General features: G+C 43.5%; 1 protein-coding gene and 1 long non-coding RNA gene across 2 annotated transcripts in view; one reads left to right on the forward strand and one right to left on the reverse strand.

Annotated features, from left to right (window-relative positions):
- The window catches only part of LOC133575375 (uncharacterized), a 47,420-nt gene that overhangs the window by 7,719 nt on the left and 20,676 nt on the right, over positions 1–19,025 (forward strand). The window contains exon 3 of the long non-coding RNA XR_012049344.1: positions 17,562–17,661. This is a non-coding gene — a long non-coding RNA (uncharacterized lncRNA). The remainder of the gene's footprint in view (positions 1–17,561; positions 17,662–19,025) is intronic.
- The window catches only part of LOC133575373 (uncharacterized), a 42,858-nt gene continuing 24,909 nt past the window's right edge, over positions 1,077–19,025 (reverse strand). The window contains exons 6-10 of the mRNA XM_061928058.2: positions 16,394–16,541; positions 15,985–16,201; positions 14,335–14,447; positions 3,956–4,146; positions 1,077–3,862 (exon numbers count right to left, since the gene is read on the reverse strand). Of these exons, the coding sequence (XP_061784042.2) occupies positions 3,669–3,862; positions 3,956–4,146; positions 14,335–14,447; positions 15,985–16,201; positions 16,394–16,541 (863 nt within the window). The 3' untranslated portion in view covers positions 1,077–3,668. The remainder of the gene's footprint in view (positions 3,863–3,955; positions 4,147–14,334; positions 14,448–15,984; positions 16,202–16,393; positions 16,542–19,025) is intronic.

The raw sequence follows: 19,025 nt of genomic DNA on the forward strand, positions 1-19,025 counted from the left end.
CCGGGCTGCACGAGTTCTACCGGCAAAAGGGAGCTGCGGTGCATTGACAAAATGGGCCGCGTGACAATTGTCTAACATAATAAGGAGCAATACCAGCGTAGGCTTTTTGTGGCCCTCGATTTGACAATAAGCAGTTGAATTATGGAACATTTAACCCCTTCCTCCTTCCGTAGCCAAACAAACTATTTGTTTGGCCTTTTTCTTTGAGGTGGACTAAGTCACAAATAGGATGTTTATTTACAGGGACCCCATTAGCTGGGCTTAACAAACAAACAATCAGTCATCTTTCCTATCAGATTGGACAATGAAGATCCTTAGTCAGAGACCGCCCCAATTGGTGCCCCCAAGTGGTTGTGGCCCTCAACAACAAAGAGCCCAAGCACGCCTCCAAAATCTGTATGAATCCAGACCTGGACCCAATTGAGCATCTGTGCATTTTTGGGGGAATTGTGTGCATGGTTGACAATGTTTATGTGAGACAAGAACACACTTGTGTCCTTCCCTTTGTGCGTCCTACACACTAAAACATGCTGGGTTATTTTGATAACCCAATTTATGAGTTGCGAGTGTCGGGTTCAATTTTGGAGATCTTTTTATGAAGCGCAATCCATTTTTGGGGTTACAAGGGTATTATTTTAACTCAATTTCTGGGTTTTCAAAATTATGAATCATTTCTGTGTTGTTTTTCAATGAGTAACGCATTTTTGGGTGAACTGCTTTTTTTAATTAAAAAGTACATTTATTCTTGAAGGGAATTTTATTAAGGATTAGTCTCATTAACATTATTTACAATCACACATCTTATGTATATGAACATATATGAGCATGTTGTATAGAACTACTATGACCATACACGGCAATTCACTCATATCTTGCTTTTGAGTATATTTTAATGGTATAAAAATAAATTAGCTCAGTAGTTGGGAGTAACATTTATCATTTTTAACCAACTATTGGGTCAACTATTGGCGCAACCCAATAGTTGGATTGGGAATAACCCAACATTGTAGTGAGCATAACTCAGCTTTTGTGTTAAATAAACTTAAAACCCAATAGTTGGGTTATGAATCAACTCAACTTTTGGGTTAAATAATCAAACGCAAAAGTTGGGTTGAAAAAATGAACCCAAAATGTTGAGTTAAAATAAATCAAGTAAGGGGCTCGTCCTATTTTGAACCAGAAGTTGGGTTAAAATTGGGTTATTTTTTAACCCAACATTGTAGTGAGCATAACTCAGCTTTTGTGTTAAATGAATTTAAAACCCAATAGTTGGGTTATGAATCATCCAACATTGAGTTAACATAACTCAACTTTTGGGTTAAATAATTCAACACAAAAGTTGGGTTGAAAAAATGAACCCAAAATGTTGAGTTAAAATAAATCAAGTAAGGGGCTCGTCCTATTTTGAACCAGCAGTTGGGTTAAAATTGGGTTATTTTTTAACCCAACATTTTTTAGTGTGTGATTAGTGAAAAACCACTAGCGAGAAGATAAATGGGATTAATCAATTCTGCCTATAAAGCACTTTTAAAAAACATAAACCCGCCAACAAGGCTAATCTGCATAATAACCAAGCTGTAGTGACATTGTTATTGTAAGAGCTAACACAGAGGAACTACTTTTCTGGCGTCGAGACACATTGTCTTGCTCACACTGCTCCTCCGACAAGCAGCTACGAGCTAGCTGGAGCAGCTACTAACCTTGGTTGCTGCCGGCCATAACGTAAAGAAGCGTGACCTTCTGTTAGTACAAGTTCATGCTAGATAATAATAATAATCATGTATGTCACATATGGTAGAAGGTTGTGGCACCAAGACAGCAAGTTGGTCAATCTTGAAAATCCACACACTACCAACTTGATACTGTATGGCTCCCAACTCGACATAAGACCATCGCAACAATGCTAGGAAGCTTTTTAAAAAAAAAATCTTAGTGAGGATTATACTGAATTTAGCAGCTCGACGAGAGCACAAGTGCTGAAAGATACAACCATCAGTCGAGAGCCCACATGTAAGCCACTGTTTTATGTTCTTATTGGAAATATTACATTTACAAACAGACTAACAGCATGTATATAAACTGCTGTTGGATGTTTTTTAGAGGTTTTATAGACAAATGAAATGCATCCCCAGTATCTGCTTTGCTAGCCCTCTAGCAGGTTTTTGTTTACTATTTATAATGCACAGAAAAGGCATAAACACGTGTGTCATTGTCTCACATAAGGGTTGTGGATAATGGACAACATTTAAAAAATAGTGCAGAAGGAAGGTAGAAGATTCCAGTAAGAACCTCTGAATGTCTGCTGGATTTAATTAATGCACATGAGGATTAAGGCAGGGCTGGATAATAATGGTCAAATATTTACACCTTGACAATTTAGTCATGTGACGTCTATATTCCCTTGTGTTGCCATTGTGTGCACTAAATCTGTTGACTTATTTTCAGAGCAGTTAATTTATACCAGGGGTGTTCAAACCACGGCCTGTGGGCCAAATATTCTAGGCCTGAGGGGCGTCACAAGTTTAAAAAGAATCTGGTGTCTTTAACTTAATTTAAAGTATCTGATAGCATAATTGCTACAATTGTGTTGTCATCTTGCGGATATTATGAGTTATTTGGGTTAATGACAATGAATTGTACATTAAGGTGAGCACAGCACAGGATTTTTATATACGACCCAATACAAACCTTTCAGACTCATGGCACAAATGAACACACAAAGTCAACACACATGACACAACCTGCTCACTCAACGTTATGGATATTATATAAAAAATGTCCAAACACAACACATAATTGAAATTATTGAAATCTCCTGCAATGCATGATGGGAAAAATGCAAAACACACGCCACACTTATCCACGTTTGGCGCATTTTAGCTGCTTGATTTTTCTGATTGATTACAAAACTTTAAGGAGATCGTCACGGAAGTAAACAAGGGACTCTGACTTTCACTTTCTCTTAATATACAATTACATTAATTATTAATTATAGGATCCATTAAATCAATATATTGTTACTTTTCATGTGGTCGGCTTTCGGCCCCCGGCCAAACTATTTTAGCCCAATCCGGACCCCAAATCAAAAAGTTTGGACACCCCTGATCTATGCCGTATACGAGCTGTGCATGAAAGTATCTTTTGAAGAAGGGCTGTTGAACTCAATTGTTTTAGGGAACACAGGAACTCTTCCTTTACTGTTGCTCTTATTTTGTATATTCCGGACCAACCAACTTTAAGGAACACTACTAATGTAACTGAAGAAGGTGAACAAAAGACCACTGATTGCATCTGAAGTAAACAAGCTCCAGAAATACAAAAATGTGTAACTGCCCAAAAGGAGAGGACTTAAAGGGGTGCCTTGAGGAACGCCTGGTTTGGACCCCAGTGTTCACTGTTTGCGAGCAAGGTTCAAATGTCAATGCAAGGATCTGCCAATGTGTTTACAGTGGTCCAAGGTCCTCTATACAACAGGAGTACTGCTGCAAAAATGTTTGTCCCCAAGTTTTGAACTGAACCCGGGAACCAGTCAGGTGTCAAGCCCATGCCGGATGCCGCCAGTTGAATAGCTCTGCTTGAAAGTGTTATTTGCTGCAGTAAAATGGTTGCTGAAAAGCGAGGGGTGTCCAGTATTGACGCAACATAGTATTTATTTCTACGCCTCCCAGTCAACGTGGGCTGCATCGGGCCGGCATGATCCGAAGGCATGCAACACTTTCCCGTGTCATGAGTCGGGTGACTTGGTCCAGACTGAGTCCTGCCACCACTTCCCCATTCACCTGTAAGATTTCATCACCAACGCCCAGGAGACCCACATAGGGAACGTCGCCAGTACCGTCACCCACTTTCTCCACATACACACCTAGGAACCACAAAAAGCAAAGCCAGTAAATTCAAAGAAGAGTTTCTAAACAAAAAGTAAAACTTTTTTTTTTTTTTTTTAAAGAGTCCTTACCTGTATCAGGTCGACCCTTGCCCCTCGAGATGACGAAACCAAAAGGACCGTTCGGGGGTCTAATTAGCTCCAGGAGGAGGGAGCCATCAGGGAACGCTTGAGAAACCCTTCCAGCTGGTCGGACCACTCGAGAAGCCAGAATGTCCTCAACACTGAGGGCCCGCTGGAGCTGGCCATGGGGGATGTCCAGGCTGTGGTGCAGCATCAAGTTATTTCATCTACTTCAGCCTCAAAGGGAACTGGGGAGGGGGGATTTTAGCTATCGTTCACAATCATTATGAGAGACAAGAAGACAAAATGTTTTTGTTTGCCTTCTAACATGTAAAAATCGTCTCGTTCTAGGTGGCCAGCAACACAGCTAATGGGAGCAATCCATTTTTTCTCTAAAAATCACGTTAAAAATACATTCAAAAACCGTCAACAATACTTCATTTACATTCTGTAACCTGTCTAATAACCAAACTGTAACAACATTGTAATTGTAAGAGTGAACGTTGAGGAACTATTTTTCTAGCGTACTAACACATTGAGTGCTACGGTATTAGCCGTAAAAGCTAACTTTGGCAAGAGATAAGCTAGCTTCTACAACAACACAAAACGTGTTTGAGTTTGTAATACACAACACTGTGATAGAACACCAATCTGTACTGAGTGAAAAACAGGAACAATCATATTACAGTATCTGTAAAGTTTTATTTCATGTTTTGTTTGTACACAGCTAGCCAGACAGTGTATGTACTGTAGTGTACGGTGAAGTGCTGCACGTATAGTGACTCACTCCATGGACCAGTGACGTGCAGTCACTAGAGGCAGGTGAGGCCGGGCCTCACCTGCCATCATGGAAAGAAAAAACATGTAAAAAAAAAAAAAAAAAAAATTAAATTGTTATATGTATCCAGTGATTATACTATAAAGTTATTTTTCCATTTAACTTCACCAGTTTTAGATTATTTTTATTCAAAATCGCTGAATTTTCACATTTGCCGTTCAAATACTGAGAAGAGACGGTGCGGTGAACAGCAGCCAGTTGAGGCACGTCACTCAGTGCCGCAACATGGATTGCGCAATGACTCGGCTAACTGCTGGCCTGCTGTGCAGTGAGACTGTATTGCTATATGAACTATATTATACATTTCCATAGTTTAGTTAGCTGAGATATATAATGTACAGTGTATTTTGTCAACAACTGTATGTGTGTAACGTATTTCTTGTGCTGAGCAATCATAAAACGGCTGCAAAAGACGCACTGGCTGAGGCTCGCCTCCTGCACCCCTGCCGTAGAATTGTTATATCAACTAAAGCCCACACTTAAACTTTCCACGTGCAAGATTGAATCTATTTAAAAAAATGATTTCATAAGAAGCCAAAAAGTGCAAGTGTTGGAGGAGTTGTGAATGACTGCAGGGACACAACATTAGATACACCTGCAGACTGCAGGTGTACCTAATTCACAACTCCTCCAACACGAACATTATTGTTTTTGCACTTTTTGGCTTCTTATTAAATAACTTTTGTAACCTATTTTCATGGGCTTTCTGTTATGATCTGATGTTGGATCATCGTTTATTTTGGGTTTTGAGTCACTTGTGATATAAGTTATATTTCAGCACTCCTGTTTTGTGTTGTCATGGTTACTGATTGTTTTCGCCTGCATCTGATTAGTGTTCGGGACTCACACCTGTTCCCGGGCACTAATCAGAGAGCTATTTAGTCCTGCTTTTCCCCGTCACTCAGCCTGGTGCTTTTGTTTGCTTTACGCAACTGTCACGTTCATTCCTTGTGTCCGTAAGCTAAGCGTTGCCTTATGCCTTCCCTGTGTGTGCTATTCCGTTAGCTTTCCTTAATTGTGCTAGGCACGCTCTCCTTGTGTTCGCTTGTTTTGTTCGTTTCAATTTTTGTGTATGATTTATACAAATAAATCAGTTGTCCTACCTGCATGCTGTCTCTGGAGCTCCTGCTGTCCTCACCGGAAAAACAATCGGCATAATCATGCCTCCTCGCCAGCAACGCAACAGAAAAGCACCAGCACATCGTTTTTCCGGCTACGACGTGTGGGACGAAGGTATGTCAGATGTCCGCTATTCCCCAGAGGAACTCGAGGACATGTGGATACTGGAAGCCTTGGAGGCACTGACGCTCCGCGGTTCCCCCGAGGGGATCGAGGAAACTGCAGCGCCGCCATTCCGGAAGCGTCGGCGCGGACGCAGGCCATCCAGAAGGGCTGCGGCTCGCTTCCAGGATGCGCGCATCCCGCAAGCCTCCCCTCCGGAACACAGCACGCCACAACCCGGGTCGACTTCGCCGATGTATGGCAACCCGATCCATCACTTCGCCAAACAGTTCACAGACTGGGCTAAAAGCCAGATGGAGAACCGCGTCGAGGACACCACTGCGCCGTCCCCCTCGGATGTCGTCAAGCCACCGGCAATTGGTAATGACGTCAGAGGGCATGAATTGTGTTTTTCTCCTGAGTCGTTCTGTTTGCCTCCCGCTGGGGACACTCAGTCTGCTACAGCAGACTACCGGGACAATTTTTTTCAGTCACCTCCGCCCCCAGTGACTCTGACTCCGCCCCTATGTACCATAGCCCCGCCCACGTCACAGACTTTGTCTTCCCTGTCTCCTCGTCACTCTCCTGTTAGAAGGAGAGATGAACGGTTTGGACAATTTAGAGAGGAGGAGGAGTCTACCCACCTCCCACCCTTTGAGACTGTTCCGTACAATTTGTGTTGCGTCTGGCATCCGCTTCCTGGGGAGGGAGGGGGTAGTGCCAGGAGCTGTGCCGATGAGATGGCACAGTTGCACCCAGCCAGGAGGCTACCTCCTGCCCGACCACCACCACCAGTCCTTCGGCATGCCAAGCCGCAACCCCCAGCTAGACCACCTCCGCCATGCTCATGGCTAACCTCAGCCCGGGTGAGCTTGCAGACGCCACCATCATCTCCGGTGGGCTTGCAAACGCCACCATCATCTCCGGTGGGCTTGCAAACGCCATTATCATCCCCGGTGGGCTTGCAAACGCCATCATCATCTACGGTGGACTTGCAAACGCCATCATCATCTCCGGTGGGCTTGCAAACGCCATCATCATCTCCGGTGGGCTTGCAAACGCCATCATCATCTCCGGTGGGCTTGCAAACGCCACCATCATCTCCGGTGGGCTTGCAAACGCCACCATCATCTCCGGTGGGCTTGCAAACGCCATCATCATCTCCGGTGGGCTTGCAAACGCCATCATCCTCTCCGGTGGGCTTGCAAACGCCACCATCATCTCCGGTGGGCTTGCAAACGCCACCATCATCTCCGGTGGGCTTGCAAACGCCACCATCTTCAGTACCTGCACCACGCCAAGCTTCGCCTCCAGTTCCTGCTGCTCGTGTGGCTCCAGTTCCAGTTCCTGCTCCTCGTGTGGTTCCAGTTCCTGCTCCTCGTGTGGCTCCAGTTCCTGCTCCTCGTGTGGCACCAGTTCCAGTTCCTGCTCCTCGTGTGGTTCCAGTTCCAGTTCCTGCTCCTCGTGTGGTTCCAGTTCCTTCTCCTCGTGTGGCTCCAGTTCCTTCTCCTCGTGTGGCTCCAGTTCCTGCTCCTCGTGTGGCTCCAGTTCCTGCTCCTCGTGTGGCACCAGTTCCAGTTCCTGCTCCGCGACTGGTTCCAGTTCCTGCTCCGCAACTGGCACCAGTTCCAGTTCCTGCTCCGCGACTGGTTCCCATGCCAGTTCCTGCTCCTCGACTGGTTCCCACGTCAGTTCCGGCTCCACGGCTGGCAGTACCGCGGGAGCCTCCTTTGCCTGCCGCTCAAGCTCCAGAGGTTACTCCGTCTTCCTGGTCTCCGGCGGGCCGTCCCACGACACCGCCCTCATCTCCTGCGTCGTCGCCACCGGCTGGCCGGCCGCACTGGCAGCCATCAGGTGCCCGCACAAGGCGCCCTCTGTGGCCAGTACAAGGACGCTTTTTGCATCAAGAGCAGCGAAGCCAGGGACTTGGGTGTAGAACTTCCTTGCTGCTGAGGTTCTGGCGCCACTCACGCCCGCCTTCTCGGCGGCCGCTAATGTGGTCGTTCCGTGGTAGACCGCTTCGCCTGCTGCAGCGCCGTTCCACTCGCCGCCGCCACCTGACTCGTCCCCGGTGGATTCGGGTACATTTGGCCGGGCGACCCTCCGCCAAGTCTCCCCTCCGCCCACCCGTGAATTTGGACTTGGTCTGGGGTTTATTGTTTTGGGGACATCTGGAATCTGTCCCATAGGAGGGGGTACTGTTATGATCTGATGTTGGATCATAGTTTATTTTGGGTTTTGAGTCACTTGTGATATAAGTTATGTTTCAGCACTCCTGTTTTGTGTTGTCATGGTTACTGATTGTTTTCGCCTGCATCTGATTAGTGTTCGGGACTCACACCTGTTCCCGGGCACTAATCAGAGAACTATTTAGTCCTGCTTTTTCCCGTCACTCAGCCTGGTGCTTTTGTTTGCTTTACGCAACTGTTACGTTCATTCCTTGTGTCCGTAAGCTAAGCGTTGCCTTATGCCTTCCCTGTGTGTGCTATTCCGTTAGCTTTCCTTGTGCTAGGCACGCTCTCCTTGTGTTCGCTTGTTTTGTTCGTTTCAATTTTTGTGTATGATTTATACAAATAAATCAGTTGTCCTACCTGCATGCTGTCTCTGGAGCTCCTGCTGTCCTCACCGGAAAAACAATCGGCATAATCATGCCTCCTCGCCAGCAACGCAACACTTTCCTCTTTGTGATGTTAAGTTCCTGTTATGCGCTGTTATACAGTATATGCCTTGAGCTCTTATTTTGAAGGCGCTAAGAGCGGAAGTGATGTCACGTTGCGGAGGTTTTTGAAAGAAGGTAAATAAAGTGGTCCTCGTGTAAACTGGAGCCTCCGTGTTTGTTATTTTGTAGCTTCATACAGTATAGGCGACATTTATAAACCCTCGGTTACACTTTTTTTAAATAGATTCAATCTTGCACGTGGAAAGTTTAAGTGAGGGCTTTAGTTGCGGCGCATGGACTTAATTTCTAAGTAAAGGTAAGACCATAATAACGTTTTTTTTAATTAAATGTGCTTTTTTGTGTGCTACAGTTTGTATGTGTAAAATTAAAGTTAAGTTAAAGTACCAATGATTGTCACACACACACTAGGTGAAATGAAATTTGTCCTCTGCATTAGACCCATCCCCTTGATCACCCCCTGGGAGGTGAGGGGAGCAGTGGGCAGCAGCGGCGCCGCGCCTGGGAATGATTTTTGGTGATTTAACCCCCAATTCCAACCCTTGATGCTGAGTGCCAAGCAGGGAAGAATGCTGGTATGAGCTTTTAAACATAACCCGTTAACTACTGCCAATCAAATGGTGAATAAGATACTCTTTAGGGTTCATATGTTTGTAAATCTGACTGTGATGAAGTCAGTGCCTCACCAGCCATCAACCTCACCGCACGTCACTGCCATGGACAGTTGTCTGTTTGGTCCAGCTGGACGGGGACGTTTTTTCCAGTTAATTATGGATAAACACGCCATTTATGTCTGAATAGTTTGGCTTCAAATTCCACATGTTGCAGCTTCGAGTGACTTTCATCTCACTCTATCGGCTTCCGTCTGCTCCAACGTCTCACTCTTCCTTCGTGCTGACTTCTATAAGCAGCAGTTCATTCTTCGTATATTTAGTTTGAAAAAGATAAGGTTGTGAATCCTCATTTGTCCAAAAATAGTCGTCTTTGTTGTTTGCTACCGAGTGAAGACACACGCCTTGTTCACGGACGTAGGACGCACCTTGTTGCCAGAAGTCGGAAGTGCGCTACCATGGAAGCAGAAATAAATGCGTCGAAGAACTAGTTCCGCCAATGATTAAAATGACCAAAATACAGTAAATACTGAACATATTACATATTGTTATGAAGGTGTCTGTTACTACATTATATATATACTTGCAGTGTGTATATTGTACATATTACATATTGTTATGAAGGTGTCTGTTACTGCATGATATATACTTGCAGCATGTATATTTTACATATTACATATTGTTATGAAGGTGTCTGTTACTAAATGATATATACTTGCAGTGTGTATATTGTACATATTACATACTGTTATGAAGGTGTCTGTTACTACATGATATATATATATATACTAAGTGTGTATATTGTACATATTACATATTGTTATGAAGGTGTCTGTTACTACATTATATATATATATATATATATATATATATATATATATATATATATATATATATATATATATATATATATACGTAAATATATATATATATATATATATATATATATATATATATATACACGTGTATATATATATATATGTATATATATATATATATATATATATATACAAACCCCGTTTACATATGAGTAGGGAAATTTTAGATTTAAATATAAACGGAATACAATGATTTACAATTGAATGCACTACAAATACAAGATATTTGATGTTCAAACTCATAAACTTTTTTTTTTTTTTGCAAATAATAATTAACTTAGAATTTCATGGCTGCAACACGTGCCAAAGTAGTTGGGAAAGGGCATGTTCACCACTGTGTTACATCACCTTTACTTTTAACAACACTCAATAAATGATTGGGAACTGAGGAAACTAATTGTTGAAGCTTTGAAAGTGGAATTCTTTTCCATTCTTGTTTTATATAGAGCTTCAGTCGTTCAACAGTCCGGGGTCTCCGCTGTCGTATTTTACGCTTCATAATGCGCCACACATTTTCGATGGGAGACAGGTCTGGACTGCGGGCGGACCAGGAAAGTGCCCGCACTCTTTTTTTACGAAGCCACGCTGTTGTAACACGTACTGAATGTGGCTTGGCATTGTTTTGCTGAAATAAGCAGGGGCGTCCATGAAAAAGACGGCGCTTAGATGGCAGCATATGTTGTTCCAAAACCTGTATATACTTTTCAGCATTAAAGGTGCCTTCACAGATGTGTAAGTTACCCATGTCTTGGGCATTAATGCACCCCCATACCATCACAGATGCTGGCTTTTGAACTTTGCGTCGATAACAGTCTGGATGGTTCGCTTCCCCTTTGGGACACAATGTCGAATATTTCCAAAACAATTTGAAATGTGGACTCGTCAGACCACAGAACACTTTTCCACTTTGCATGAGTCCATCTTAGATGATCTCGGGCCCAGAGAAGCCGGCGGCGTTTCTGGATGTTGTTGATAAATGGCTTTCGCTTTGCATAGTAGAGCTTTAACTTGCACTTACAGATGTAGCGACCAACTGTATTTAGTGACAGTGGTTTTCTGAAGTGTTCCTGAGCCCATGTGGTGATATCCTTTAGAGATTGATGTCGGTTTTTGATACAGTGCCGTCTGAGGGATCGAAGGTCACGGTCATTCAATGTTGGTTTCCGGCCATGCCGCTTACGTGGAGTGATTTCTCCAGATTCTCTGAACATTTTGATGATATTATGGACCGTAGATGTTGAAATCCCTACATTTCTTGCAATTGCACTTTGAGAAACGTTGTTCTTAAACTGTTTGACTATTTGCTCACGCAGTTGTGGACAAAGGGGTGTACCTCGCCCCATCCTTTCTTGTGAAAGACTGAGCATTTTTTTGGGAAGCTGTTTTTATACCCAATCATGGCACCCACCTGTTCCCAATTAGCCTGCACACCTGTGGGATGTTCCAAATAAGTGTTTGATGAGCATTCCTCAACTTTATCAGTATTTATTGCCACCTTTCCCAACTTCTTTGTCACGTGTCGCTGGCATCAAATTCTAAAGTTAATGATTATTTGCAAAAAAAAAAAATGTTTATCAGTTTGAACATCAAATATGTTGTCCTTGTAGCATATTCAACTGAATATGGGTTGAAAATGATTTGCAAATCATTGTATTCCGTTTATGTTTACATCTAACACAATTTCCCAACCTATATGGATGGAAACGGGGTTTGTATATATATATATATATATATATATATATATATATATATATATATATATATACACTGTATATATATATATATATACACTGTATATATATATATACTGTATATATATATTCCAAAAACATGCACCTGGGGATAGGTTGATTGGCAACACTAAATTGGCCCTAGTGTGTGGATGTGAGTGTGAATGTTGTCTGTCTATCTGTGTTGGCCCTGCGATGAGGTGGCGACTTGTCCAGGGTGTACCCCGCCTTCCGCCCGATTGTAGCTGAGATAGGCTCCAGCGCCCTCCGCGACCCCAAAGGGAATAAGCGGTAGAAAATGGATGGATGGATGGATATATATATATATATATATATATATATATATATATATATATATATATATATATATATATATATATATATATGTATGTATATATATATATATATATATATATATATATATATATATATATATATATATATATATATATATATGTATGTATATATATATATATATATATATATATATATATATATATATATATATATATATATATATATATACTCTTGCTGTGTGTATATTGTACATATTACGTATTGTTATGAAGGTGTCTGTTACTACCTTATATATATACTTGCAGTGTGTATATAAAAGGTTGATGGAGGCTTTGAAGGCTACAACGGTGACGCATCTTCATAAAATTTTTTTTAATCATCTTTAAAATACTACTAAAAAAAGACATACAGGTAAAAGCCAGTAAATTAGAATATTTTGAAAAACTTGATTTATTTCAGTAATTGCATTCAAAAGGTGTAACTTGTACATTATATTTATTCATTGCACACAGACTGATGCATTCAAATGTTTATTTCATTTAATTTTGATGATTTGAAGTGGCAACAAATGAAAATCCAAAATTCCGTGTGTCACAAAATTTGAATATTACTTAAGGCTAATACAAAAAAGGGATTTTTAGAAATGTTGGCCAACTGAAAAGTATGAAAATGAAAAATATGAGCATGTACAATACTCAATACTTGGTTGGAGCTCCTTTTGCCTCAATTACTGCGTTAATGCGGCGTGGCATGGAGTCGATGAGTTTCTGGCACTGCTCAGGTGTTATGAGAGCCCAGGTTGCTCTGATAGTGGCCTTCAACTCTTCTGCGTTTTTGGGTCTGGCATTCTGCATCTTCCTTTTCACAATACCCCACAGATTTTCTATGGGGCTAAGGTCAGCGGAGTTGGCGGGCCAATTTAGAACAGAAATACCATAAACCAGGCACGGGTAGATTTTGCGCTGTGTGCAGGCGCCAAGTCCTGTTGGAACTTGAAATCTCCATCTCCATAGAGCAGGTCAGCAGCAGGAAGCATGAAGTGCTCTAAAACTTGCTGGTAGACGGCTGCGTTGACCCTGGATCTCAGGAAACAGAGTGGACCGACACCAGCAGATGACATGGCACCCCAAACCATCACTGATGGTGGAAACTTTACACTAGACTTCAGGCAACGTGGATCCTGTGCCTCTCCTGTCTTCCTCCAGACTCTGGGACCTCGATTTCCAAAGGAAATGCAAAATTTGCTTTCGTCAGAAAACATGACTTTGGACCACTCAGCAGCAGTCCAGCTCTTTTTTTCCTTAGCCCAGGTGAGACGCTTTGCGCGCTGTTTCTTGGTCAACAGTGGCTTGACACGAGGTATGCGGCAGTTGAAACCCATGTCTTTCAAGCGTCTCTTGGTGGTGGATCTTGAAGCACTGACTCCAGCAGCTGTCCACTCCTTCTGAATCTCCCCCACATTTTTGAATGGTTTTTTTTTCACAATCTTGACCAGGGCGCGGTGATCCCTATCGCTTGTACACTTTTTCTGACCACAGTTTTTCCTTCCCTTTGCCTCTCCATTAATGTGTTTGGACACAGAGCTCTGAGAACAGCCAGCCTCTTCAGCAATAACCTTTTGTGTCTTTCCCTCCTTGTGTAATGTGTCGATGGTTGCCTTTTGGACAGCTGTCAAATCTGAAGTCTTCCCCATGTTTGTGTAGGCTTCAGAACTGGACTGAGAGACCATTTAAAGCCCTTTGCAGGTGTTTTGAGTTAATCAGCTGATTAGTTTGTGGCACCAGGTGTCTTCAAAATTTAACCCTTACACAATATTCTAATTTTGTGACACACGGAATTTTGGATTTTCATTTGTTGCCACTTCAAATCATCAAAATTAAATGAAATAAACATTTCAATGCATCAGTCTGTGTGCAATGAATAAATATAATGTACAAGTTACACCTTTTGAATGCAATTACTGAAATAAATCAAGTTTTTCAAAATATTCTAATTTACTGGCTTTTACCTGTATATGTTCTTGTCTCATAATGATTGTGAATGAGAAGCAAAAGTCCCCCCAAAAAAGTGCAGTTCCCCTTGAATACACACTGGACATTGTATTAGTTGTGTGTAGAATGGTTCAGTGTGACCTACCTTGGTGCCAGCCCATAAGGAATCTGCACCTCACCCAGAATGGTTGCACGCTCTGTTCTCCTCTCCAAACTCTGCACAGATGAGGCTTTACGCAGTTGGGCCAATGGCAGCACCTGGTGGCAGAAGACAGTATTGCAAGACATAATAAGCTGACCCATTGACAATTTAGTGTAGGTCAGGGATGTCAAACATGCGAAACGGGGGCCAGATCAGGCCCGCAAACATGTTCTCAGCGACCTAGGAGACGAGCTTGCTATGTGTAAAATTAAGCTGCATTTTCAAATGAAAGAAACTGCTGTTCTGCACATTGATATAGTTTTGTGAAAATTACTGTCTTTTATGCAAATTCAAAGAACGTTAACAGTGTGCGATTTACTGCAATACTGTCAGTCTTTTAAGTTTTTATTTTTGGTTTGTTGAAATTGTTCACACATTGCACAGCTTTTATTTTTTCATCAATACACAAGGATGCCTCAAAGGCAGTGAGTAAATGATAAATGATAAATGGGTTGTACTTGTATAGCGCTTTTCTACCTTCAAGGTACTCAAAGCGCTTTGACACTACTTCCACATTTACCCATTCACACACACATTCACACACTGATGGAGGGAGCTGCCATGCAAGGCGCTAACCAGCACCCATCAGGAGCAAGGGTGAAGTGTCTTGCTCAGGACACAACGGACATGACGAGGTTGGTACTAGGTGGGGATTGAACCAGGGACCCTTGGGTTGCGCACGGCCACTCTCCCACTGCGCCACGCCGTACTTAAGCCTCTTGAATAGTTTCTACCTAAGTGTGGTTTGATGAGTTAGCACATGATGAATATGTGGAAATGATAAAATGAGGTAGTTGATGCATGGAAGAGTTTGCATTTATGCTTTATTTAATTTTTTGTTCAATCCCAGATGGGCTGAAAGTTGAATTGCTTTGTAGATACACTGGGAATAAGTCTAAGTTCATTGTGTTCTTCACTGTGTTTTGGATTTTTTCTTCAGAATTCTCAACCAACTTGAAGTGCTTTGTCAAGAGGATTATTTGTGATATGTACATTTTAGCACCGTGGAACAGGGGTTAGTGCATGTGCCTCACAATACGAAGGATTGTGTAGTCCTGAGTTCAATCCCGGGCTCGGGATCTTTCTGTGTGGAGTTTGCATGTTCTCCCCATGACTGCGTGGGTTCCCTCCGGGTACTCCGACTTCCTCCCACCTCCAAAGACATGCACCTGGGGATAGGTTGATTGACAACACTAAATTGGCCCTAGTGTGTGAATGTGAGTGTGAATGTTGTCTGTCTATCTGTGTTGGCCCTGTGATGAGGTGGCGACTTGTCCAGGGTGTACCTCGCCTTCCGCCAGAATGCAGCTGAGATAGGCTCCAGCACCGCTATCGACCCCAAAAAGGGACAAGCGGTAGAAAATGGATGGATGGATGGATGGATGTACATTTTCAGAACTGTTCTATTTTGGGACGAAGTAAAACAAAGACAACAATTTGTTGTATTTTTAAGTTATTATGCCATGATTTTACCTGTGTAGACCACGTGGGACTAGATTTACGTCCATGCAACCCCTGAGCTAACATGAGTTTGACACCCCTGGTCTAGGTACACATGAGAAAATAGACTTATGCAGCCAACATGTTGCTGACCGTGTGCAGGGTCTGCAGCGAGGGCGTCCTCTGCATGCGGGTGGCAGGCTGGGGTCTGCGTGTGGGGCTCGGGGAAGAAGTGTTGGGCCTGGCGGTGGGGATGCTGAGTTGCTCCATGCTGCTGGAGCGGCCCCCTTTTACAAGCCTCCCAACGCTGTTTAGACCGATGGAGGAAAAGAAGCGACGAAGAAAAAGCTTTGGGCGCCCATCCATCTTCCTATAAAAGCACAGGTTAGTACAGTATTCGGTTGTTCGTTGGAATGAGGTCCGCAAGTGTCCACAAGAGGGCGGTGTTGCTTTGACTATCATCCCCCATCCTGTTGACTACAGGTCAGGGTTTTAATCCCCTGGGGAGTAGCTTTGGGTGAGGGATTTATCAGGGCAAACTAGTGTTGCTATCTGGGCTCACCTGGACCCATCAGAGGTGTCCTCCCATGCGGCCTCAGCTCTCAGATGTTCCGCTCTCAGAAGCTCAGCTCTGAGATCCTCGGCCCGAGATAAGGCCAGGTTGCGACTGGCGGGATGGAACTCTGAGGCAGGGCCGGTGTCTGCGCTCACTGGTGAAATAACAGGAAATTGTTGAGCATTAAATATCATGGGCGTAGCTCCAAATTCAGGGGCCCCAGGGCACCCATCCCACCCTAAAATAAATGACTTCTAATCTTTTTTGGCCAAAAAATGAATTGAAATACTCATAAAACCTTTCATTATTCATTTAAATATGATGATACATCTGCCAGGTGTTCCTTTACTTCAGTGTCAAGTTTGGGGATGAGCTGATACACATAAGATTATAGTCAGATGATAATACGAGTCATAAAAATACATAATTATTATGAGTGCATCTTCTGGGAGTTAAGTGCCCCGGTCTTTAAAAAGTAGCAAGGCCTGTTTGTAACTTTAATCGAGGGTCTTTGAACGCCTTACAGTTATGAGCAATGAGATGCAAAAGTGAAATGTTTTAAAGAGTATAACAAGTTTTACAGTCATTTCTTGTAATGTTACAGTAAATTCTGATAACAGTATTTAACTGTGAAAAAAGATTGTTAATTACTGTGATAAATGTGTGTCTATATACAAGCTCCTATTAACATAAACAGCTCAAATCAAAAGTTTCTGGTCTAAAACTGCACACGCAATTCTCTATTTGTGTGCCGCTTTAAAGATGACGCCCCCCGTGGCTGACGTCTTTGCGTCGTCCTCCCGACAACAACTACGTTTTTTATTTATTATAGTACTAATTTGCATCCTAAATGCAAAGTTTTTGCACACAACAGTGAGATATAACAGAGACGCACTTCTGGACATCGGAAAAGCTCACCATGAGCTCACTTATAGTCTGACGGACTTCAACTTTCTGCTACGACGAGACCCAGCTAACCCCAAAACAACAACAACAAGGCGGCGAGGCAAGAGAGCAGGGCTACATGCTAGGCTAAAGGCTAGAGCTACACGACCACCACTACCTAGCCTGCTGCTAGCTAACGTGCGCTCGCTCGACAACAAGCTGGATGAGCTGAGAACCAGGATTACATCCCAGCGTGAACTGAGAGAATGCTGTGCTTTTATTTTCACAGAAACCTGGCTTTCGGACAACATCCCAGACTCTGCTATCCAGCTAGCAACGCACTCAGTCTACCGTGGAGAAAGGCGAGAGGCGCCGGCGTCTGTGTTTACGTGAGTAACCGCTGGTGCTCGGACGTACAGGTGGTTGAAAGACACTGCTCGGACAACATTGAGTTTTTGATGGTGAAATGCAGACCTTTTTATCTGCTAAGGGAGTTTAGTGCAGTGTTTATACTGTCTGTTTACATCCCCCCACAGGGGGATTCCACTACAGCGCTAAAGCTGCTGCATGACGTCATCAGTAAACAAGAGACCGCACACCCCGATGCTGCGTTCATGGTAGCTGGGGATTTTAACCACCGCAACCTAAGGAGTGTCCTCCCGAAATACCATCAGTTTGTGAACTTTCCTACGAGGGAAAAAAACATTTTGGACCAAGTATACTACAACGTGAGAGGAGCCTACAAGGCTGTACCCAGACCACACTTTGGACTATCTGATCACATCTCAACTTTTCTATATCCAGCGTACAGACAGCGCCTCAAGCAAGCCCCCCCCCAGTGAGCAAAACTGTTAAAGTGTGGAATGAAGACACTGAACTAGTGCTTCAGGACTGCTTTGGGAGTACAGACTGAGACATGTTCAAAACTGCTGCTCAGATTGATGACGGTACTGTGGACATAGAGGAATATGCTTCCAGTGTAACTGGCTACATCAGCACGTGTGGAAAACATTGTGCCCACAAAACAATACAAAATATACCCAAACCAAAAACCCTGGATTAACTGTGATGTTCGGTCCAAGCTACATGCCCACTCCACTGCATTTGTCTCAGGCAACGCTGAGGACTACAAGAAGGCCAGATATGACCTGCGTAAATCCATCAGCGAGGCTAAAGCTGGAGGGATTCTACTCCACCACAGATTCCCGACGCATGTGGCAAGGCCTGCAACACATCACAGACTATAATCAGGGGAGCAGGGGGTCACAAAGAGCCAACGCTCACTGCCAGATGAGCTGAATGAGTTCTACGCCCGCTTCGAGGTCCTCAACACCAACCAACAGAGAGGGGTTCTGACCACGGAGAGCACGCAGGACCCACCACTCACTGTGACAACAGCAGCGGTACGTACAGTTCTGAGGAGAACAAACCCACGGAAGGCAGCCGGCCCAGACAACATCCCTGGCCAGGCCCTCAGGGTGTGTTCATCAGAGCTGGCTGACGTACTTGCTGACATATACAACTTGTCACTAGCACAAGCTGTTGTGCCCACCTGCTTCAAGACCACCACCATCGTGCCCCTGCCAAAGAAAAACACTGTGACCTGTCTGAATGACTATCGCCCTGTTGCACTCACCCCAATAGTGATGAAGTGCTTTGAGAGGATAGTCATGTCACACATCAAGAACACCATCCCAGACACACTGGACTCTCTACAGTTTGCCTACCGGCAGAACCGGTCCACTGAGGATGC

Source organism: Nerophis lumbriciformis, linkage group LG35 (assembly GCF_033978685.3).
Source record: "Nerophis lumbriciformis linkage group LG35, RoL_Nlum_v2.1, whole genome shotgun sequence".
Lineage (NCBI taxonomy): Eukaryota > Metazoa > Chordata > Actinopteri > Syngnathiformes > Syngnathidae > Nerophis > Nerophis lumbriciformis.